Source organism: Metopolophium dirhodum, chromosome 7, assembly GCF_019925205.1.
Source record: "Metopolophium dirhodum isolate CAU chromosome 7, ASM1992520v1, whole genome shotgun sequence".
Lineage (NCBI taxonomy): Eukaryota > Metazoa > Arthropoda > Insecta > Hemiptera > Aphididae > Metopolophium > Metopolophium dirhodum.
This window is the reverse complement of record NC_083566.1, coordinates 34322596-34347605: the sequence shown is the minus strand read 5'-3', so window position 1 is coordinate 34347605 and position 25010 is coordinate 34322596. Positions and strand designations below refer to the sequence as shown.

Below are 25010 nucleotides of genomic sequence, written 5' to 3'. Positions count from 1 at the left end.
TGTGTGTGATAACAACAAATGCTTATCAAAATAAGGTAATTCTATAACCCCGTGGCCCGTACTGTCCCGCCGAGCGCTATCGACCTACCAGCAACCGCCTATACCAGAGTGTTGGGATTCCGCAACGGATTTTGAATTTATACCTGTACGGCATTATCGGAAATTCACGAGGAAATTCGCGACGCAGACGTAATGAAAATCGCAAATCGCCATAATCAATTCGAGTGTTTTTCGTAATAAACTTTATCGGCGGCCGAGCGCGATTATTGTTGCGATCAATTATTTTTTAACAACTTTCAAGTGGCTAGTGGCGCCAGACTCGAATAAAATTCTTGTTAATCGTGAGCGCCGGTAGGCCACACTACACAACCAACAAACAATACTTTGTATAGTTCATTGCAGTTATAATTTGTTCCAGGACATTTGTGTAAGCATTATTTTCATTATTTATAAAACGGCAACGATGTGCATTTATTGTGTAGGTACAAATATATTTTCCGTTGGAAATTTAAATGTCATGGTTTTATACTTTAGGACCACTTTTATCATATTATTATAATGTGCCCACAACGAGATTTTGGAAGTAAACATAAGTGTTATAGTTAAAATATTATCAGTGCTATATATTATGTATATTTTCTCTCTCCGACCCACTCGTAACAGACAAAACGCATTCAAGTGAAATCGTTTTTATCATTTCCGAGTAATTTTAGAGTGAAATCACCTAGGTCTCTATTACATAAATTACAATGAATAATATTTTTAAGGTTTTATATTTTATTGTTATTTGAATTTATAACTTTAAAGAAAATACTCTATAATTAGCTAATTTTAGCTGTGAAAAAATATTGAAAAAACCTTCAAACCTTTAAAAATGTTATTCTCTATAATTTTTGTGACTAGAGATTTTACTCAAAATAAAAAAAAGAGATTTTGCACGAATGTGTTTTGTCTGTGTACGTGTGAGCCAGAGGGAGAAAATAAAAGTGTGCATTTAGGTAGGCTTATTTATATTGGTCAACGTTTTTATAGTATTAGTTATAAACAGACGGCAGTTGATACTTGTCACTGATAAATATTGATTATTGAGTATGTCTATAAATTATATTTATTTATTTATCTATACTTTTAAATTGTATAATATTAAGTAGGTTTATGATGATAGTAAACAATTAATTATATTATTTCCATTAAATAAATTATCTGTCAATAGTAATATTAGATACTTTACCTATTTAGAATCAAAATAATATTTAAAGTGTTCATAATAAATCACACGGTGCAATTAAAACAATTCATTATTGATAACAATAACATTACCACAGATTAAATGAAAATATAGGTGATTTTATTTCAGAATCAATTTGTTGAAAATTATTTGAAGTAATATTACATTTTAAGATAACTTATAATTAACTTTATTGACACTTTAGGTAGATACATTACTATCGTTATTTTTTCAAGAATTTGTCTGTTTCAATGCTGATGTGTCAAACACATAATATTATAGTCCTTTACTGAAACACAGTTTTTATTAATACATTGTGTAATAAAATTGAATGTAAAATTTAGCTTACTATATTATAATATTATTATTTATTACATATTGATTATAATGTATATTAAATGAATGCAGATTGTACATTTTTCTATATAAATAATAATTGGTTTAAATTTTTTTTTTGTACAAATTTTATCATTTCAATATTTGTATTGTTTTTTTATTTGATACACATCAAACATTTTACTTAGCGTTCCATTGCCATGACTAATAAACGTTTATTTAGTCATGACTGTTACTATTTATCAATTTCTTATGTAATTTATTTTACTGATCTTTTGAAAATTTAGAATTTACTTTTTCTGACAGGTATATTTATATCAACAACTTCAGCGTTAGTAGAAATGCCTTGACATTTGATTTTATCTATTACTATTGTGTATTATTTTGAGTTATCTTATATTCAAAATAGGACCCAAGGTCCTAAAATAAAATATCTGAATCAATGTTAAAAATAGAATCTAAACTCTAAAGTAGATAGGTACCAAATTACACTGAATTTCAATTTTTATGTATTTATAATACTGGTAATACTGCAATATTAATTTAGTTTTTTTTTCTGGAAATACAACTGTTTTAAATGTGGTATCTAATGTTAGAAACAATATTTTTAATTATTTTTATCATCTTATGATGTTAAAAATGTATGTATAGAATAATGTAATATTTGTTATTTGGTGATGTCTGTCTTAATATTATTTGCTACAGTGGTAACTATATAATGTTGTCTATTTGTGCTACAGTATATCAGTGACAGACAAATTATTCCAAGTTAGAGAATACTATACAAATGAAATTTGATGATTAGATTGATAGATCTATCTCCAGGATTAGAATTTATCTTATTTTTCGGTGTCTACTAATTGTAACAATGAAAATAGTCAATTCTAATAAATTATGTTTTGAGGGTTATTTGTATTATATACGTTCTAAAAAATACCGCTAAAAGTTTTACATTGTAGTAAAGTGCTCAAATGTCCAGGGACCATTTACACAAATATTGAAAAATTTAAAACACTTTAAATTGAAACACCTTAAATTATATTTATTTGTTTAATTTGTCAGATTTTTTTCTGACTACCGATGTGTAGTTACTAGTTAGGGGTTAAAGTGGAAAATATGATATGTGTACCATCTTAACAATTTTTAACTATCTAGTATCTAGCGTTTATGAAAAATAATGGGCAATTTAACTTCATATTATGTAGAACATATCAATGATATTTCTAAGCTTCAATCTCTTATAATAAGAACAAGGAAAAATTGATTTTACAATTGCTTATAAAATACAGCAGTTGTTTTTGTAATGCATTTAATTGGATTTGTAAACATGTTTTAAAAGATTAATTCACCACAATTAAAAAGTAAAATATTGTTTGTATTTTCAGATTCAAAATTATATTTAATACAATGAGTGCTAAAACAAAACAAAAAAAAATGGCCGAGTATATCACAACAACAACCACAGATAACTCAAAAAAAAGAGTTCGAAACAATGATGGAGATGATTCAGAATCTAAAAAGCCCAAATCGACACAAGTTGATTTGAACAAAATAAATTTTGATTGTGAGAAAAAAAGTGCTAAAGGCCTTACTTGGAATCTGAAAATTATTTCATGGAATGTTGCCGGTCTTAGAGCATGGCTTAAGGTAATGAAACAACTAATATCAAGATTATTTATTTGTTTAATAATTATATAGAATTATAAACACAATTTTAGCTATATTTGTATTTGCATTTATATATTTTATTTAAATATTTTAGAAAGATGTTGTAGAATATCTTAAAAAGGAGGATCCAGATATTATTTGCTTACAAGAAATCAAATGCACCGAAAAACAAATGCCGGATGAAGCAAAGTTACCTGGATATAAAATTTATATTAATTCAGGTTAGAACTCAAAATATGTGTTGTAAAGTACATTAAAATTAAAATTAATTTTAAATAGTTTATAACTAATTTAAGACAATCTACGATAAAACTGAAGTATATAATTATTTTGTTTATAGGTGACAAGGCTGGTTACTCAGGGGTTGCTTTATATTCTAAGACAAAGCCTATTAGTGTGAGAATGGGAAAAGAAATAAAAGAATTGGATGATAATGAAGGTCGTGTGATTGAAGCAGAATATGAACAATTTTTCCTGGTTTCTACTTGTAATACTTCAAACCATTAAACTTTTCAGTCATTTTAGTAGTTACTAACTATTTAATGTTTTAGATATTCCAAATGCTGGCGCAGGGTTAAAAACATTGCCAAAAAGAATGAAATGGGATGAGGCATTTCGTAAATATTTAAAAGAGTTAGATACCAAAAAACCAGTTGTGTTAACTGGTGATTTGAATGTTGCTCATGAAGAAATTGGTATTATTTTATTAATTTTTGTTTCAATATTTATTTTGAACTACCGCCTAAGTGCCCAATTACATGATAAAATATATTTTTAGATATCGCAAATCCAAAAACTAATACAAAGAGTGCAGGTTTTACTAAAGAAGAAAGAGACAATATGTCATTGCTTCTTGAACAAGGATTCATTGATACATTTAGAACATTAAACCCTGAGAAAACTGGAGCCTATACTTTTTGGACTTATTTTCATAACTCAAGAGCTAAAAATGTTGGATGGTAAGTAATACAATTGTTAAGCTGTATAAAAATATAGTCGGTTGTTTTAATTAAACTGTGTTATGATAAGTTTTTACAATTAAGTGGTTCAATGACAATATGGCAGTTAACATGTTGTAAAAATAAACTAAATAAAGTGCTTATAACACAATATTAAATAACCTTATATATTGCCATGCTATTTTTCAAAGGTAGGTAACTGTCAGTTTAAAGTTTATATGTTTAGAATTCTTATAAGAAAATGAGTATAAAAATTGAATATGATTTTTCCCTTGAAACTGTTTTGAAAATTGGCACTTTTTAAGTCACAAATTACAATGTTTTGTAAATATCTGAATCTTGTTGCTTCCTTTAACTTTTTTGATATTCAAAAACTTAATGGTTATTTTTTTTTGTTCTATTTTTTTTTTATTATTATTTTGTGTAATTATACTAATATTAAATACCTGTTAGAGATACTATAGTCTGTACTTCTGTAGGGTTATTTTATTAATACATTTTATATGACCATAATATATTGTGTATTTGAAAAATGCACAGTATACAATGAAATTTAATAAATTATTTTTTTTTTTTAGGAGACTGGACTATTTTATATCATCAAAAAGATTCATGGATAATGTATGTGACAGTACTATAAGAAACGAAGTACTAGGTAGTGATCACTGTCCAATTGTGTTTTACATTAGTGTTTGATCATAAAATTATTTTTTTGAAAATTGTAAGACTAATAAAGTATACAATGTACAAATTACTTCTGTAAGTGATTTTACAATAATGAGTTAACATACTACTTTTCTTTAAATCAATTATTGTATGTAACTAAAGTAAAACAAATTTAATAAATTAACACATCTGAATCTCATTGCTGTTGCTGTTACTTTGCTTATGTCCATTCCTACCTCCTTGTGCGCCCATTAGGCTTTTACATCCTGCTGCTTCTTGAAGTGTTATCTCTTTTTCTCCAGATGATTCAATCAGAGTTTTAAGATCAAGCAAAATTTTTTTGCAGGGCGCAAGTTGAGATCTCATATACTTTTGTTTAAGAACACCATTTTCGGTACCTAATTAGTACTACCTAAAATGTAAATACGTCATAAATACCTATAAATTTCAATTTTGTATTTTATTTTAATTATATAATTTATAAAACCCGTTGTCGACATTACCAATAACTGCTAATAAATTGTGTGAGGATCCAACGTGATGCTCTGTCATAGAATATAGATGATAGCGATATATTATAATATGATAAATCCATACTCCCGTACACCTTATACTCAGTATGGAATCATATTTATTTTTTTTTATTTTTTGGTTTCATTGTATTGAGTAAGTAATAATATACAAAATTATGTTTTTGTATGATAATTTAATATTTGTATTACATACACTATAATAGGGAACTAAAATTCTTCTGTCTCGTTGAATTAACCATTTTAGTCAACATTTTAATTTAGTAGGTGTAGGCTTAATAAATGTTGTACAAATGTTTTTTGGTATTTTTAGGCTGCTGTAAGATCAATTTTTTAGAATCCTTGTATTAAATTGTTAGGGTTTTTTTCAGAAATAAAATTTAACGTTATAGGTAGTACAGTACATATTATAATTCGATCAAAAACCATTTACAATAAATGTTAATAGTTAAAACCTATTAAAATATCCATTATTTGAATTTATTTGTTAATAATGAGACTTTAATATTAGCAGTAATCGTGTTCCTCTCACAAATTGTTTTTTTATTATTCTTAATTTAATTTAGATTTATGCTTTTGGCAATTATCACAAAGTTACCTCTGTATATTATATGTGTAGTGAACTATGAACGCTTAATTTTACAATTCATCGTTAAATATATTGCATATGTTTTTCCAAAAAACGTAAAAAATAAAAATGAATAATTCCCATTATAATTTGTGAAATGGGTTGATCTAGCAATTGATACGGCTGATGAACTAGGATGCAATTTTTTTTTTTATCATAATTATCTTGTTCGAAAACTTCCAGAAAATAGTACGTAGGTACGTTTTTAGACAGTGAGTCTTGATCAAAATTAATCAATAATTATAGTTATAGCAATATATATAATTTCACTGTAAAATATATAATGTATATAAAGTATAAATTTAAATAATATATTGTTTTAAATACTTCGCGCAAACCTATGGTATTACCCGGCGTATAGTATATGCAAAAAAAGTACACATTATACCAGAGCATGAAACCGCTTATGAAAAATTCGGTTACTAACCGCCTTACCGGGTCAATACATTTTTCGTAAGTGGTTACCGGTTTTAGGGGTTTTAAGAATTAGTAGTAATTGATTACCGGTTACTAAAATTATCTCTAAAAATGTGGTTAGCGGTTTTAATTCTTCAAGATTACCAGCAACCACTTCGGAAACGGTTTTTTCCATTTACATTTTTTTTGGAAAATTTTAGTTTTACTATAATTTACACAAAACAAATATCCACTTTATAAAATGGTTCAGGACAAGCTGAATTAAAAATAAATACCTATATATGGCTGTATTTTATCATTTGAAGATAATATGGATAAACATAAATTTAAATTGAATTAGTAAATTACCCTTAACCATCAATTGAAAAATAGTTCACGGCAGAGTGAATCAACGGCGACAATCACAATAAAATAAAATTAATAATAATCATTTAATAGGTACGTTCTATAATATGTCTACGAACCAATGAACAGTGCTCGAATTGGGAAAAATTAACTAGAGGAGCTCAATCCAACGATTTAAAAACTGCGTTCCAAGGGCAAATACATTTAACGGACGCCGACATTACCAAGGTTGAAATTTTATTTTACAATTAATATATCTATTGATATTCTAAATCGAGCCTATAATCACAATAATGGCCATTGCCTAAATCGCTTTTAATAACTATAATATCCATCCCAACAATAGGAACCTGTGGAGCAGCAGTCATTTACTGTTAAAACCTAGGTTTCATCGGTATTCTTACTTTTACCGTAACATGTACCATTGTACCTGCAATGTAGGCCCTAACATGTTCAGTCGCACCCAAGTCGTTCCATTGAAATAAATAAAAACAAAAATACACTCTTAATACTTAATACGAAAAAAAAGAAACACTATTTTGTTTATGAGAACATCAGAATTTTAGATTTTGAGCGAAGCAACGAATGTACTGATTTTACAATGTTTTTTTTTTTTAATATTTGTGTCTGCATCACCTTTTGGGACGGTGAAAATAATACTTAAATTTTCTTCAACATCAATTTTTCTGGCAAGAAAGTTAGTACTTTGGGGGGGGGGGGGGGGGGGACAAAAGTTCCCAAAAGTTTTCAAAATCGTCAGGAAAAACAAACAAAAAGTTAAGGAAAAACTGAGATTTTTACGCAAGGTTTTAGAAAAAACTCGATTTTGTTTTTTAGTGTAGCTCTATTGTGTCTCTCTTTTTTTATTCTATAAATGTAGATACAATTTTATTCGTTGGGTTAAAAAATTTTGAAAATTGAAACAAGGTCCCTTAAAAGTTGTTATAATAGCAGTTGATAAATATTAAAGATCCGTAGGTAAAATTGTTTTGATAAGTATTTAAAGTTCATATTTTGACTAAATTTATCAAAATCTCAAAAATTATCAATTATTGTAATTAAACAATTATAAAATGTTCAATTCTTATAGCTAAGGATTTAAAGGTTAAAACAAATATTCTCATAAGCAGTTGTAACGATTGTCGTCGTTGACATCGTACATTCATTCTTTTAGTAAATTTCATAGGTATTAAAACCAAAAATAACGTTTTACTTATTTTGTTGTGATTTAAAAATATTATTTGTGGGTATATGAAACTTTTAGAGTATAATTTAATATTTTATAAGTCTACACAATGACATTTTCAAATGTGACTTTTTGGCAAAAATAAATTTAACCTACTTTATAGTAGATATCTACTAACGTCTAATACTAAAATTAATCACAATAATATCATAAAATATATACCTACTTAGTAATATTATAGCCTGAAAGTCGGTCTTATATTAATTATTATTATACATTCACCTGACCAAAAATACCTATCATTATTATAATATTTTATTAATATATTTGATGCGTGACAAAAACATTGCTGGTAGGTAGTTAATAATTTGCATGCGCCTTCACAGGGGCATGTTCAGTGGAGCCCATTATTCTGTTGAAATAAATAAATATACAAATACACTCTAATTCGTAAAAAAGAAACAATAGTTTGTTTTAGTTAAGACAATTTTATTGTGTATATTAACAAACAACAAAATATGTAATTTTGGAATACATTCATTATATTAGGTACAATCAAAAGAGTAAATAGATTGACGGCTCAAAGTGGCCTAATTTTGAACAATATTTAATTTATAAATGGCTCAAAGTGGCCTTTTTTTTTTACATTTTTATCATTTTTCATAATTTTTTTAATATAACAAACGGCTCAAAGCGGCCTAAAATAAGGGGGGGGGAAACACCAGACAAGACACAATAAGCAGGGGGACGTGATGGCGAGGTGCTTGCATAAAGCAATAATAAGGTCACCTCCATACGTTCTCGCGGCACATCCCGCAGACGGACTAGTGCAATCGCCAGCGCGTTTGCTCGCGGGTGACGACCATCGTGACGGCGGGCGAAGTCCCGACCGCGACGGCCGCGGGAGCGATGAGACGATTTTGACGGCGAGCGGCTAGTGCGCGATGATGTGCGCACCGACGATTTGCAGGTGCTGAAGACGACTGATGCGTGACGACGGCGACCTAAAACACTGAGCGAGCAAAGGCAGCTGTTGGTGCTACGGAACCGCCGGCGACCGGAGACGTGACTCGACCGATTGCCACTGGGCAAAAATGAGAGGGGATCGTCGGACCACGCTGCAAAGGTCCTGATCCTCTCCGCGTGATTTTCGCCCTGACTCGACCGAGTCACCATCCGGTGGCCGTCCTGGAGTCGCGCATCGCCGCATACTGAAACGTTATCCGTTTCCACGAGTCCGGCGATGCTGACGTCCTTGTTCCTCCTAGCTCTGCTGTATATCGCTCACCCGTCGTGTTTTGCAGTCTCCGCCGCCTCCGCCTTTGCGAGCCGTGTCCATGCACTCTGCCATTGACCGAATCAGCCGAGTCGTCTTGATGGTCTCGCGTGTCGGCAACTGCGATCTCGTCTTTCTGCGGGTGGCCGGAAAACGTATAGGGCGACTTACCGCCGGACACCGTAAAGTACTCTTTCGCGTACCACTCCTCCGTCACCGCCGTCTTGTCTAGGTGTCTTCATCTGGGGGGAGGGTAGGACTACGCTGCCGGCTTCAAGTCCTCTATAGTTACCCCTTAATTGAGCTTGGTGGTTACCGGTATAATTGTTAATCGCTTTTCAAAATTTAAACTTACAAACCGGGAAGCAGTTACCAGTCCCAAAATTGGTCATGGTAACCGGTTTCCGTTAAAAACCGGTAACCGGTTTCAAGCCCTGCATTATACTTTGCTTGGTGCGTTGGTGAAATTGAGATGGCGTTTGGATTGTTCGGGCTCGCGTATTTATTATACATTGTCGCTTTGGGAATAAAAATATATGCTCCACAGTTCCACGTCACACTGCAGTTAGCATTTTAACTATTGGAAATAAGGACGATAAATAATTATCGTTATCTATTCTATGTGATGGCCGCGGCTTATCTGATTGTATTGGGCTAGTGTATTTTAAGCATTGTGCGCTCAGGAATAAAATATGTGTCTAAGTCACTTGGCCAGGGGCGTCCCTGAGGGGGACCTAGGACCATTTATCAAATACTGAACCTTGTGTGATGAAGATTGAAAATAATCTTAATGAAGATGCAAATTGACTAATTTAATATTTTTAAGCACTCTACAAGAAAAATACTATAATCATTTAGCTATAAACAATATATTTTATTTTTGTTCCCCGTATCGGCCGTATCATTGGGAATATTGAGATTTATTTTTAAATTAGAGTTATAGAAAACCGTATTTAATATCGGTAGATTATAGCTTTACTATATAATGTACCAATGCGGTGGTAGCTTTTATAGTTTTTTAAATTATTTTTTTTCAACATGTGTGGTTTTTAACGCTGATTTCGAAACTGTTTGAATTTTTTTTGCGGAACCATTATTTTGAAAGTTTGCGATTTTACGTTTATACGCATGTGCGCAACACTACTTTAATGCTGCTCGGAGAAAGTTCCGGTGTTTTTTCGATTTTTTCGTCCGAGCGCAGTGCAGCGAGCTAGGGGCAACGCTAGCAAATTATGTGCTTTTTAACAACTTTGTTTAATTCCGAGGCCTGCCCAAGGTGGTTTTACATCAGGGCTTGAAATCGATTTCAAAATCGATTTTAAATATCGATAAAAATCGTTAAAAAATTTTTAAAAAATCAAAAGTAATATCGAAACCATTAATGCTGGTTAATGATTTCCAAAATTTATATTAAAATTGAAAAAAGTTGAAATCGATAATTTATATCAATATCGAAATCATATCATAATAATATCGATTTTAAAGAAATTACAAAAAACATTTAATTTAAAATTAAAAAGTATACAGGCATACAGCCATCAGGTCTATTTATATTTTATATTGTTAATAGGCACACGCATTGATATATTGGGTTATAAGTAGGGTTCGGATTTGAAGGCAATATAATCAATAAAAAAAGCATTTAAAATGTAAAAAAAGGCAAAAAAAGGCATTTAATTTATATAAAAAGGCAATTCATAAATATACTACAAAATAAAAAAAAGAACATTTTTTAAACACTTTCAATTGCACACATTTTGAGACAAATACAAATTAAAAATTAAAACTGCATGCAAAATAAACTAGTTGGTATTAAAAAAAAATTGACTACCATGTATTTTGATAGGCTGTCCTCAGTAAATACCTAAATATACTCGATAAGACGATATCGATAAATATTGCGAATAATAAAACCCATTTGTAGCTATATACGCAAGCTGTGTATAAAATTATAAAATCAACTGAAAAATTAAACAAAAAATAGGCATTTATAAGTACAAAAGGTAAAAAAAGGCAAAAAGGCATTTATAAGTAAAAAGGCAAAAAAAGGCAAAAAAAAAAGGTTCCATCGTCTAAGAAATTAAATGAAACACATTTTTGTATAAAAATTATTTTTCTATTATGATTAATAAAAGAAAGGCATTTGCCTTCAAATCCGAACCCTAGTTATAAGTTATAGCATTGACTATTATATACTTACATAATGACCATATTGCGTATTATGCACAATAGTAATAACTAATTACTAGTAATAATTAATAACTTGTGTCTAATATTTTGTTTTCTTGAAAGTTTAAATAGAATCTTTACAATATAGTGTACCTACATATTATAGGATAAAAGGAATCAGCGTTCGACAGGCGATAGTTGTTGTTATTGCAAGTTTTATTTCCATACACACATTTAACTTATTATTAAGTAAAATGCTTGGAAAAATAATTTTTCCATTATCGTACATTATTTATTCCGTATATAGATATTTTGTATTATGGAGGTAAGATAATAATATCTTAGTGCGTGGCGCGTATGTTGTTAAGTTTAAACCAATAACCTAAAATACTAAAATAGTTTTAATAATTTAATTTGCTACGCGTCGTCAATCTCAATCATTACATTTTGTCGATTTGACTGTTCAGTTTGCTGAAGCTTGCCGTGTATGCCGCTCATGCCCGGTTATTAGTTATCACGTTGTAAAATTGTCATATTATATAATTTTAAATGGGTAGACCTCAAACTAATCCCGTGAAAAAATTATTTTTTTCTTACAAGATTGACAAAAATGAGTCCGTATGTAAGATTGAAGGTAAAATTGAAAAAGCATAACAATCTATTGGGTAATATCTTTAATTTTGGTGGCTCTTAAGTGTTTTGTTATTAAAAAAGTCTAAACACTAGGTAAACGTTAGATCTTGGGCATTATTATTTAAATTTTAAATGGTTGCGACCAGGCCCGTATTAACAAATATTGCCGCCAGGGGCTAACCTTCATTTTACATTTTTGACCATTTCAATATTTTGCCGCCCCTAAACCTAATTTTTATACTGCCGCCAGGGGCAATTGCTCCTCCGAGCCCTCCCTTAAATACGGGCCTGGTTGCGACAGAAATTTAATTGATAAAGTTAATCAATATCAGAATCTAAAATCTAATCTAAATTTCACATTGATTGAAATGTAAAAGTAATAAAGAATAATCAAAAATGTATAGTTAAAGTTCATAAATTGAAAATATTTCAGTGACATTGAAATAATAATAGTATAAATTTGATATTTAAATTTTAAAATGTAATCTAAAATTGAAAAAAAGAAAATTATATTTAAAATCAAAATCATAATATAATGAAATCGATATATTATTTTTAAATCAAAATCAAAAAATACTAAAATTGATATATTATTTTTAAATTGAAATCGAAAAAAACTAAAATCGATAAATTATTTTTAAATTTAAATCAAAAAGAACTAAAATCGATAAGCAAAATTGAAATTAAAATCGAAAAATTTTATTTCGATTTCAAGCCCTGTTTTACATATATGATTAGCAAATTGAGGGATTTTTTTTGTCCGAGCAATATTCAATTATAAATATTTTTTTTTTAAAAATGCGCGTTATACGAAAAAAATGTAGTTTTTGAAGTTTTTCATTAATAACTTCAAAACGAAGTTTGCCCAGTCTTTTTTTTTACATTCTTACAAAGCACCCTAAGACACACATTTTAGAAAAAAAAAATTTAGAAATATATACACCGCTTTCGCCGATGGCGAACAATATGATATTGTTAATTGACTATATTTTTTATTCCCTATACTGGACTGTAAAATAAATCCGTTGAAGTATGAATAATATGATAATATGATAATAAATTGCGTGGATATACAGCACTGCAGCTGCAGTAGATACTTTCATTATTGATATAAAATTGTATTTTTTTTTCAATTTTTTTTGTCTAGTAGCGTTGTTGCGCACTGGCTATTGTGTAACTATAGTGTTGAACGAATAAATATTATCTAATATGTGACATTCGGTTTAATTTAGCACGAGGCTACATACGGCAACGATTTCACCCCTCCCATATCAGATCACCGCACGACCGGTTTGCTCACAACCGCGGGCCTCTGCAGTGTTAATGTCTTTATGTCATTGCTCAATTATTTTTATGTATTTTTTTTATTTTAACCACCACTTAAACATGACGATTATTCTGTGCTTTCTGGGCCGTTCTGGAATAACCTGTGCCATAATATTTAACTGTTATTATTACCTGTTTCGTTTTCACGCCGATGACCGTTTTATGAATTTTTTTGATTTATTGATGTTAGACGATTCAGAAATTGTATACATATTTTTTTTTTCAAATCACTGTCTGGTACCCTGGTCTATAATAATATAATTTATTCAATATGCATATTATATTATGCAGCTGTGTTAATTTGTTAAATTTTATCAACATTTTAATTTCTGTGGTAGATGATTTAAAAACTGGATTATGTAATTACTGCATGATCAAGTTTGTTTGAGTGTAAATTCGGCTCGATACAAATTCAAAATGTAATAGACACTTTAAAGAATATTTAAAGTATGGTATTATCTAGTTTTTATTGATTGACAAATTTTTGTTTTGTATGTACCAACTGTTGTCTTTTAAATAAATTTAACAAATCAACTAACAGTAAATTGGTAGAATCATTGTATCGTTTTTATTCTCGTGACTAACATAGGTACTTAAGTCTCATAGGTACAATTGTCTCTAGATTTTTGATTTCTAGAATATATAGAATATAAAAATCATAACAATTTAACATTAGATATTTTACACGAGTTCCGAAAAATAATAATTGACACAAGTGGAACAATAGTTATGTACAACACATATTGTAATGATGAACTCGAATTTGTTTTAAAGTCTTTATTATACAATTTAATAAAATAATAGGTACATTTGGAACAAAATACGATTTATTTATCAGTAAAAAAAAGATAATATTGTGCATGGTTTAAGACAGGGATTCTCAAACTGGGGGTACCCAACAATATTTTTAGGATTGCCAGTACATACACTTTTTAATGCTATCATACTTAAAGAGTTGCCAAAAGTGTTAGTGCAGTATAGGAGGTACAGCGATATTTACAGTGGTATACGGGTTTTGATGGTAGTTTAAAATAGTGAAACTAATAGTCGCTAAAATCAAAGCAAATATGATTTACAGTGGTTAAAAAATTAAATAGGTGAAATACATAGGTGATATTGTGATAATATAATTATGTCTAGTGTCTACAAAATTAGGAAATAGTTCATTGGGGAATATTAAAGTATAATATAGATTATGGATAGGTATAAATAGTAAATAATAATAATAATAAAAGTAATGCGTGATAGCATCAGTTGAACTGATGGCCGTACTTACATACAACTTGGAGGAAACAAAAAGTGAAAAATATTTTACTGGTGAGCAGCCACGGAAAAAAGTATAAAGATTGTGTGCAAACTGCAAAGATAATTAAAATATTATATGATAATTATAACTCAAATGATAATATACATTTTCTCAAAGGCATAACTATTAGCTCTCAATTTACAAACATGTATAACCTAATTCTATAAGTACCTATATTTAATGGCTAATTAAGTAATATTTATTTAAGTACCTATACAATTTTTAATATTTAATTTTTAAAATCATAATTAAAATATTAATACCTATTAATAATTTCGACTCTAGTCATAATACATCACCTTTTCCGCTATTAAATGTAAATAATTATGACATATAAGTATTTTTATAGGAAACTTTTTTTGCATAGGATTTTGTACTTTTTACTTTGTTATTATTATTTTCGCTATTTTTGCCTAGAGCGGCTTGAAGAATTTCCAATATTTAGTTCTTCAACGATTTATTTATACAGCAGTTGTTATTGTATATTAGTATCAGCTTGGTAGCATATACTTGAGAGTCTCTTGGCTGGCACTTGCAGTGAACTTGGTTTCCGGCTCCTTAGTTGATTCAGTCTTGTGACCGGAAGTGGACTCATGCCAGTGCACGTTGTTGTCATAGGGTTCAAGCATGAAGATAGTTGTATTTTCTTCCTTGCATTCGGTTTTCAAACGGTTCTCGGAGCTAACACTGCCGTTTTTGTTCAAATGCGACCCAACCCATCCCTTCTTCATGCCATAATTCCGGACCAGCTTTCTGCTCTTACTCTTCGCCAGCAACTTCATCAGTTCCTTTTTGAATCTCGGGTGCGTAATGGCATAAAACCACGGGTCCGTGCAGCTAGCAGCTTTGCAAAACAAAGCCGGGATCATCGAGCTTAATGGTGAGATGTACTCCTTCAGGTCGAATACACCCAGCAGTGCCACCACGGCGTATGGCGTCCACGACACAAACCACAGCGCCAGAGCCCCGATCACCATGTACCCCAGTCGTATATCCGTTTTTCTCTTCTCTTCTTGTTGGCCAACCCTGCTGGTGACTATTTCGGTGGTCATCCACACTGCCATCAGTATGTTCACGTAACAGTACAGTATTATTGTGAACGGTATGCACCATGCCGCTGTAAAGAATACCAGGATAAACCTCTTGTCTTGGTCGTTGTCCGAAAGGTAATCGAAGCTGCAACTTGTCAGGTATCCTTCCGACACGTACCGACTGTACCCCAAATCTAGTACCGGTACGATGGAGAACGAAAATCCGTAAATCCATATCAGTCCTATCCATATCCTGGCCCTTTGTTTAGTGGTTTTCACAGCTGCTTTCAGAGGGCACACTATAACGTAATACCGGTCCAAGGATATGGCCGCCAACGTCATAATTGACACGGTCCCGGTCAAGCCACCAAGAAATCCACATACCTGGCATCCTAATTTGATATACAAAATATATTATTAAAGTAGCGTTAAGTCGTTGTAAATGCCATAATAATATCAAATGTCGTACCCAATTTTCCTAGCGCAGGTCCCAGGTAATAACTGTTGTAGATGAATACCGAGGCTTTTGCTAACATGATAAAATCGCTAACAGCCAAGTTAATTATCAACATGTTCGCCGGTGTTTGCAAAGATTTACATCTGAAAAAAAAGTTGATATATATTAAAATATTGATCACATTTATTTATATTTGCTAGTGCATTTGCTATTACATGCGGTAGATGGTTGTTGAATCATCGAATGTATTATTACTTTTAGTGTGAACAATCGTACTATTTATATTTTAGTACGATACATACAAAATATTAATGAAATAATCAATACTTATTATTACCTAGTCATAAATTTTATCTACTGTATATTAACTACTAACTACCTAGTAAAATACCAAAATATAATTAAATTATTAGGTTTATTTTCTGTTGAGTATCTATTTGAATTATATATTATATATATATATTTGATAGTTCTCATCTGATTTTTTTCTATAGCATATAAGATATATTGAAATAATCAGAATAAATTTCACAAGTTAAATTACTATGGAAAAAGTGTATTAAAATAAGCACAGACCAATATTATCTATAGAAATTCAAACATTTCATCTGGTAAAAATAAAATATAGTTCTTATAAGAACGTATATTGTATGTTGTATATACAACGTGGGTATCGTGCAAATTAAAGTAGGTATACGTAGATGTGACAACTGATTACCTACCCCATTTAATAATATGATATTGTTGTAATTTCGAAAATATATACTTACTTAAAGTACATGAAAATCACCAGAGAATTTCCGGTGCATCCAAACACCATAATGATTGTGTACAGAAGTCCGAGAACGTAGTGCGACGTTGGATTGGGAGGCATGAATTTTAACCAATGGCTATTGATTAGTTTAATATAATCATCGGTGTACAATCCGTGATCCTTCCACAAGTTAACAGGATATTTGGTCTTGAAGTCTATCATGACTATGAACTTTGATTAAACAGTATAGTATATTGATCAACGTTGCTTGTCCTTTCGGTCGAGTTTTGGTTAAGCCGTTATCGCGTTATGTGGTATTTCAATGTATATTTCTATAAAAATTTTGAATTGGACAGCAGCAACGAAAAAAGGCCAATCTTTGGCCGTATCAAACACGACGTAAGTAAAATCTTTTAGGCATACAAAACATTGATAGACCGACAAAATTAAACGGTTTTGATTTTTTTACAAGTTTTTGGAAGGTTTTGCTGTGTTGAGGAACTTGAGGATAGATGATTGGCTTAGTGTAGATGACAAGGTTTCATGATTCATTTCGAGCTTGTTAAATTTGAAAAATCTTAATAAAATGTCGTGGTGAGTGTTGACCATACTAAGTATAGTATGTATACATATATTAAGTTTTAGTTTGTCACTTTATAATTCGCATCGATACATGTAGTTTATATAACTACTGTATAGGTAGGTACTGAAAAAAAATTATATTTCTGTATGACAACAATGTTTAATTATATTATATAGGTACATTTAACATTTATATTGTGTACCTATGTTGTATTTTATATAGAATAACACTAAGCATTTTATTTTTAATGGACGATGATAGTAAACTGGAGCTGTTTAAATTATTTATTAATAACAAAGAAAATGTAAATGATTTAATGATAACAACATACAAAAATCATACATTATATATTATGTTATTAATCATTAGTACTAAATTAATTGGATAAACAATTTAGACTTGTGGAAGTTTTGAGAATCACATGAGTAGGCTATAATGCTAATAAAACATCAATAGAAAACCAATTCACCACATTCCAAATTCTATCAAACATCCATAAATTTCCTACTTTCCAGTCTCCCTCATATAACAACCACATCGGAATACATTAAATTTCAAGTATGTAATAACGAATTTAAACTTCTATTACAATTTCTTATTGAATCATTAAGTCGATCGAAACAATAATAAACAATTACAAAATTTGATGAAAAATAACACCTGTTTAGTGGCATGACTCTGAGTTTATACATGTGCGTGTAAAAGGCGGGAACATGAAATAAACACGCAGATTACTCCGCCTCGCTTGAAGCTGCACACACTAATAATAATTTATAATAGATAAACTGACGCACACGCACTCACGTGGGATATATAGTCTCTAATTAACACCTTAAATACGGTGTGGCATTCGTATACCATCATACCCCAAAAACTAAATTAATTTTTAATGGTTTAATTAATTTTTTATTTTGATCACTTTACAAACTCGATTTTCCAAATTTTCTAGACTGCACGAGTGCACAACGAATATATCGACATATATATTATATCGACGAATATATTGACAAAGTGTTAAGCAGTTGAACTGCTTGAACTTAATTCGTTTTTCACCGTTTATACATACAAACAAAAATTCAGTAAGACCTAAATATTTTTTTTTGCTAAACTGAGAATATAAAATGTAAAAGTAAAAATATTACACATGAGTTAAGATTGTACTGAGCTAAAATTCTATACCTACCAAGAATTATAAATTAACTTGAACATATATTTTGAATTGTAAGTATTTGCGTATCATACTTACTCTTCCGCCTTGCTTAATTTCTTGTCAGCTATATTATCGTACACGATACACATGTACGTACCTTATATTCACAAATCTAACTATAGGTTCTATGTCCGCTGCTTTTTCTCCTATTACCACCAAGCTTCCAATATTTCTGACAGTAGGTACTGATCTCTAACATTCCTTGAGCCACTACGTTACCTTCAAGCACGCAAGTCTTGTGGACAACCCGCCAAAACAGGCAGATTAACAAACCACGAGACCTTGGTGGATTGGAGCCTCATGGGGTTTTTACCTAATACTTAAGTGAAAGGTGAAGGGAAATTACTCAAATTAGGGAATAAACATAAATCATAATAATTCGCATTCGTGGTTGGACAAAGAAAAAAATTAATATGTGGGTTCTTGATATACAAAGGTATATTTTATACCTATGTTACTCGAATTCGAGTTATTCTCTGGACTAAAGTTTGGCAGGTGTACAACTCTAAATCCAAACACAATGCAATTAGCAAATTAAAAATAAAACTATTGTTATAAGTGTAAAAAAAAAACACAGTGGACTTCGTCATATACGATGGCTAAATATAGCTACACAAACACTATTTTACTCATATAGGTATGTCAAGATCATCGTCATCATCAATATAATAACTTAAGGTACATAACTTCAGATACATAGGTCACTCTGGTCTCTGGTTAAATAAAGGTGGAATTTAAACAGCATGTTATTAATTATTAGTTATAGGTGTACTGAATAGTCAATAGTCATCTTATAGACAGTTAATAATATCCAAATAATAATAATAATAATAATAAATTATCATGTATTAGACAAAGGTATGAAGAAAAAAGTAGGTAATGGAGAACAAATGAACAGCACACACGAATATACGATGTAGGGGCTGATCAGAAACTTGCGTAACAAAATTGGGGTGAGACATTGTCGTAGTAAGAAAAAGAATCGTACGGTATATCTCCACCATTTTTGTAACACAAATTTCTGTTCACCTCACTTATATAATATTTCTATAAAACGGACTCGGGACGCACTTAATGGCCATTTGATATGACTTGAAATATGTTTTTATATTTTTTTTATTTAATTTAAAATGTTATATTACCTCACGAAATGGCCCGCCAGCGCTGCCACACGCCACGGGTGTAGAAGACGGCGTTCTACTCCATCTTTACGAGACTGTACAACTTGGCAGTAAAAATTTTAGGTGGCACCTGGAAGTGTGACACGCGTGAACAGTGTAAACGAGATGAAAATAAATAACGGAAACACTTTCCAGAATGCGCCTGTTTCTGCGGCTAAACCATAAGAAAGAAAACGGAGAGAGATAGAGCGAGAGAGCGCGAGAGAAGGCGAGAGAGAGCGTTACTGCAGCAACAGTCGGGCGGAAGGAAAAACATACCATAATGCAGAATGCATTAAGCATTATAATGGAAAGGGAAATTATAGATTGCGGCCGGGGCCAGAGAGCAAGTACATAATATTTTAAAGTATACATGTATAAAATAATAATAGTAATAATAATCTTAAAACTAATTATTACGGTGGTGGCAATGGCGGTTTCGATATTATGATGAAACTCGCACCATATAATAATATAATGTGTCGATGATAATATGATATTATACGGCATTGGCATTCGGTGCTTATAATACATAATCAGCCGACGTTGTTCGCAGCGGGCTAACAAGGCGACAACATTATACAAACCTATCGCTATGTAAGACTATAACCATAGGTACTTGTTATAGCCTATAGTACCTACATTTGAAAGGTTTTTTTGTATTAATATTAAATGAGTGCTAAAATAATTTAAAATATAGTTTTATGATAAATTCTATGAGTATATTGTGTTAGTTGACTTTGCCACTCCGGTCCATTGGATAATAAAACATTTATACTTATATAAAGTTATATTCATCACATAAAATGATTCATATAATACTTATGAGTTATGGTTAAGTATACATCAAAACTCACCATTAAACAAATAGTTTTGGTCCTGAAGAGCTCTCGTCGACAAGTAACATATAGGTAAGTATTTAAAAATATTTTTAATGTATTTGTATTTGTATTTAATTACTTATTAGAAATATTAAAACACCTCATCCATCGTCGAAATATAACGACAGACTTATGCGCAATTTCGATAGAATATTAAATACGCGTACCTATCATGGGCTATTTACATAATCATATCTGTTATTTATTTATTATATTATATTGACATTTTCTTTAATAAACATTGATTAACATAAAAAAAATCTTAATATATTTTTTGTTTAAACATTCGAATAGGTAGGTACTAGGTAGTTTACACTAATCGAAAAACGTAGAACTGTAATAGTAATTATATTGTTCCACTTGTCATGTTTTCAGCTTTAAATATATACGGAACATGAAACTCCACGCGCTTACAGGTATAATACCTAATACTGTGAAATAATAAAAATTAAAAATCACAATTAATAAATAATTATAATGCGTTTTTTTAATACCTACCTACGTGTTCACACAATATTTCATAATCATTTTCTACAGGTTTAGATAAATTATTTAAATACTCACTAAAATTAGAAGGTACAGTTATATACACGCTGTATATTGCAGTTATAACTATTACCGCAGTATAGTAGGTACTATAATAAGTAGGTTGTAATGTACTTTTCGTTATTTATAATAATAATATAGGATAGTCATGTAGTTATCTTAACTGGGATAAATCCAAGAAAATTTTTAAAATTGAAATTTGTTCTACTCTACTTTTAACAATATTGAGGAATATATACTTATCATTAATTCAACTCTCCAATAGGTATTTGATATGTAATTATTTACTAGAGAGAAGAAAATATGTATAGTATTTAGTATATAATTTTTTTTTAACTTTATGTAATACAAATTTTATTTGCAAATGTTGTGTTAAAAATACTGCGAAACTTGCAAAATACACACACATGGAACCTGCATAATGCATAGTAGAGCATGGGTCATAGTGCTAGATCTAGCTAGTTTCCATCAAACTACAGGTAAATGTAATACATCAACGCCAGTTATTATATTGTTATCATTAAAATATGTCGTGTGGAATTTTTTATAACATTTTTAAACCAGTCCTACAAAAAAACTTAAGACTAGACTGGGCCTTTTTTAACAAAATGTTATGCACCAGCCTTAAAATAAAATATGTCGGGCAGGGCCCGGGCTTTTTTTTTCACAGTATTTTGGACCGGCATAAAGGAAACAGTTGTTGGACCTGCAGACCGGCTTTTTATGAGCTTAACAGTATTTTCGGGCTGAGCCTGGACTTTTTTTTGCACAAAATGTTTTGGACCGGACCGGGCCGAAAATGTACGGCCCTTGCAGGTCTATAGTATATATTTACATTAGTACATTATTATGTTATCATTGTAGTGGTTTCGAATTCACGATACACGGTGTTTTGCATGCAAAGGTGGCGAAAATTACGAATAAGAAACGTCGACGCCGTAGCCGTCATACAGCATTTTTCGTATACCCTGCGGAGAAGTCAATACTTCGTTTGCGTACCTATATATTATAAATTCCAACAAAAACACTCGAATAAATATTATTTTCACTATACGAAAACCGCCTACAGTATAGTTTTTCAAATTTAAATAGTTCGGTTATTAAGGCACATAATATTATAATGTGATTATAATATTATACGCATATATTATTATTTTTTTTTTCATTAATTAACCCGCGGAAACTTAGGCCATTGGGTGTTTTTTTTACTGTGGGGGAGGGCACTGTAAGCTTAAGCACGTGTGTTTTGGTTTGGCAGATTTTTTAGCGGACACCCGTAGGTATCTGCCATGCCGGGGATGGCGGCACTTCTCTCCGGACACTGTGACTTGCCCGAAGAAAAATGCCACCTGCGGCCGGCATCGAACCGACGCCTTAATTAGCTCGGCCACTCCGTCCTCCAGTAGAATATATTATTGTATTATAATATTATATCACGGGTACGTACCTACTTGGAAAATGTTAAATGAATGATTATTTTGAAAGATCCGTGATGACGAAGACAAATATTATTAATTCGAGAATATCGAATGAAGCACGAGCATGAAGCCATATTAGCAAAAGGCGCCTTTACAGTTTACACGTAATTTACTGTATCGTGTTGTCCATATTATGTTGTATTTTTGTATCACGTTTTTGGTTCTCGGTAGAATGGTATCTATTAGGTCAACCAATGTAACCGCGTATCATGTAACCTTATCATAATATGAGCTTGGCTTAAGGGCGGGTTATTTTGACAGAAGGTAGTTGATAACAATTGAACCACTGTTACCGCTCGACGACAAGTTGAATATTTTTCAACATTCTGGTAACGCTTGGTAACATGGTATATTAATTAGATTACCACAATATTCAGCCAATCAAAACACTGTAATTTTAACAACGACTTGTTAAATTATAGACGACACGATACTGGCACATTAACAAAATAAAAAATAATAGAAATTTTTACTGTCGCGACCGGTTAAAACTGTGCGCGAGACTAACAAACGAGAGCGTTTTTTTTTCAAATTCCAATGAAATCGTTGTAATCACAACAAAACATAACGACTGGTAAGAATAATAATAATAATAATCGAAACGCGTAACCGTATGACGATGAGCAGTGGCGATTTTACGGGGGATGTGGGGGGGTTTGACACCCCTCGAATGTCGGCAACTGTAAGTACTAGTCGGCAATTTTCAGAATTCGCTAAATGTAATATGTAAAGAGATCATTGAAACTTCCGTATTATTAATAAGTAAAACTAATACACATTAAGCATGAAGTATCAACATAATATGGTTTACTGATTTACTCGTAATAAATATGCTACGTTATTTAAGGCAGTCTAAAGATTAAGTACCCAGAAGAGCTAAGATTATTGTGTTCTTGTAATTAAATTGTTTTCACTAATATTAAATATTAATGTCTAAAAATAGAAATGGAAAATACCGATATCGCGGTCGGTACGCAACATTCCGCTGTCCGAAGCAGTCGGCTGTTTATCAATTCAAGGTTCAAACTAAACCAATTCCAATATCCCCTAAAATTTTAAATTGTATGCATTACATGTTCTTATTCGATTTAGACACGACGAGTGACGACACGATTTATAATAATATTTTATATTTTTATTGTTATTATTATTATTAATAGTGGTTATCAAAGTTCTGCATTTGCTTCGATTCCAATTTAACTTAAATATTTTAAATTTATTTGTGCGACAATTTTTGTTTAAACATGGAATCTAAACGCAAGCGTATTAAAACTGTATGTCTCGATTGTGGTAGTGTTTTTAAAAACGACTACAAATTAAAACACGAGCGTGATGTGCATAAGGGGAAAAAAGTTAAAATACAACACTTTGGTGCTCCGAGCAACCCGTTTGCAGCATCGAAATCATCAAAAAAAAATTAGCAATTGGTAAGTATTTTTATTTTTAAACAAATGTACTATTTTATATGCATTGTTATTGTTCTGTATTTAATATGATTTATTTTTTTAGCAGACTGAAGAAATGTGTGAACCACAGCCCAGATTATGCGATACCGTTCCACAGACTAGTAGCGAAATAGTAAGTAATAATTATTGTTACTTAATATTTAAAATTTTTAAACAAATTTACTATTTTATATGCATTGTTATTGTTCTGTATTTAATATGTTTTATTTCTTTTAGCAGACTGAAGAAATGTGTGAACCACAGCCCAGATTATGCGATACCGTTCCACAGACCAGTAGTGAAATAGTAAGTAATAAATTTGTTACTTAATATTTAAAATTTTAAATGTCGTCGATGAGTATTGGGTATGTTTTGGATATTTTTTTATAAATTTAAAACGATGCTCGATAACGCATACTGGTGGTCGAAGGGTGGTGTATTACTACCGATACGACACGCAATATTGTCACTTTTATACTCACGTTTCTGTATAAATACCACGGTTGTTGCCACAAGAAGTCGTTATATCGCAAAGTCGTACCTATTTACTCACGCGTAGTTAGCAAAATGTTTCCGGTATCGTATAACCGATCGCGTAAAATCGAATCGTCGACGAAACACTGCAGATCGCGAATTCACTGACAAACGATCTGAATCCACGCCATCTCTCGGGTGTCCTCAAACTTCAAAGTATTAAAATATTCCGTGGTCTAACTTATCACCCCTAACCTCACGACGTGTGTAAAGATATGTGTGGCTAAGTCATTGAGAAATTCTCCCACGTCATTTCCT

The 25010-nt window shown here is 31.0% G+C and overlaps 2 protein-coding genes across 4 annotated transcripts; one reads left to right on the top strand and one right to left on the bottom strand.

The window, feature by feature from the left end:
* The first annotated feature begins 125 nt into the window (after window positions 1–125).
* On the top strand, window positions 126–5056 carry LOC132948686 (exodeoxyribonuclease). Its single transcript, XM_061019283.1, has 7 exons — window positions 126–427; window positions 2950–3211; window positions 3327–3453; window positions 3573–3719; window positions 3784–3927; window positions 4011–4191; window positions 4770–5056. Exons 2-7 carry the CDS (start codon window positions 2972–2974, stop codon window positions 4885–4887), a joined length of 957 nt encoding a protein of 318 aa, XP_060875266.1. The 5' UTR covers window positions 126–427; window positions 2950–2971; the 3' UTR covers window positions 4888–5056.
* Window positions 5057–14183: 9127 nt separating this feature from the next.
* On the bottom strand, window positions 14184–20864 carry LOC132948791 (opsin, ultraviolet-sensitive-like). 3 transcript variants are annotated; one of them, XM_061019437.1, is made up of 5 exons: window positions 20726–20864; window positions 19851–19959; window positions 16932–17621; window positions 16174–16304; window positions 14184–16096 (listed from the first exon to the last, which is right to left on the bottom strand). In XM_061019437.1, exons 3-5 carry the CDS (start codon window positions 17135–17137, stop codon window positions 15165–15167), a joined length of 1269 nt encoding a protein of 422 aa, XP_060875420.1. In that variant the 5' UTR covers window positions 17138–17621; window positions 19851–19959; window positions 20726–20864; the 3' UTR covers window positions 14184–15164. The 3 variants fall into 3 exon arrangements, with proteins under 3 accessions (XP_060875420.1, XP_060875421.1, XP_060875419.1); XM_061019438.1 differs by lacking the exon at window positions 19851–19959 and having other exon boundaries at window positions 20726–20860; XM_061019436.1 differs by lacking the exon at window positions 20726–20864 and having other exon boundaries at window positions 19851–20069.
* Window positions 20865–25010: the final 4146 nt, after the last annotated feature.

What these genes read in the sequence shown, in the direction of transcription:
- LOC132948791 (XM_061019437.1), bottom strand. Translation starts at nt 17,137, where the DNA reads ATGATAGACTTCAAGACCAAATATCCTGTTAACTTGTGGAAGGATCAC. An exon ending in GTGATTTTCATGTACTTTAA is followed by an intron (nt 16,305 to 16,931) that starts GTAAGTATATAT and finishes CTTTTTTTTCAG; the next exon opens with ATGTAAATCTTTGCAAACAC. An exon ending in ACCTGCGCTAGGAAAATTGG is followed by an intron (nt 16,097 to 16,173) that starts GTACGACATTTG and finishes ATATCAAATTAG; the next exon opens with GATGCCAGGTATGTGGATTT.
- LOC132948686 (XM_061019283.1), top strand. Translation starts at nt 2,972, where the DNA reads ATGAGTGCTAAAACAAAACAAAAAAAAATGGCCGAGTATATCACAACA. An exon ending in TAAAATTTATATTAATTCAG is followed by an intron (nt 3,454 to 3,572) that starts GTTAGAACTCAA and finishes TTTTGTTTATAG; the next exon opens with GTGACAAGGCTGGTTACTCA. An exon ending in TGTTGCTCATGAAGAAATTG is followed by an intron (nt 3,928 to 4,010) that starts GTATTATTTTAT and finishes ATATATTTTTAG; the next exon opens with ATATCGCAAATCCAAAAACT.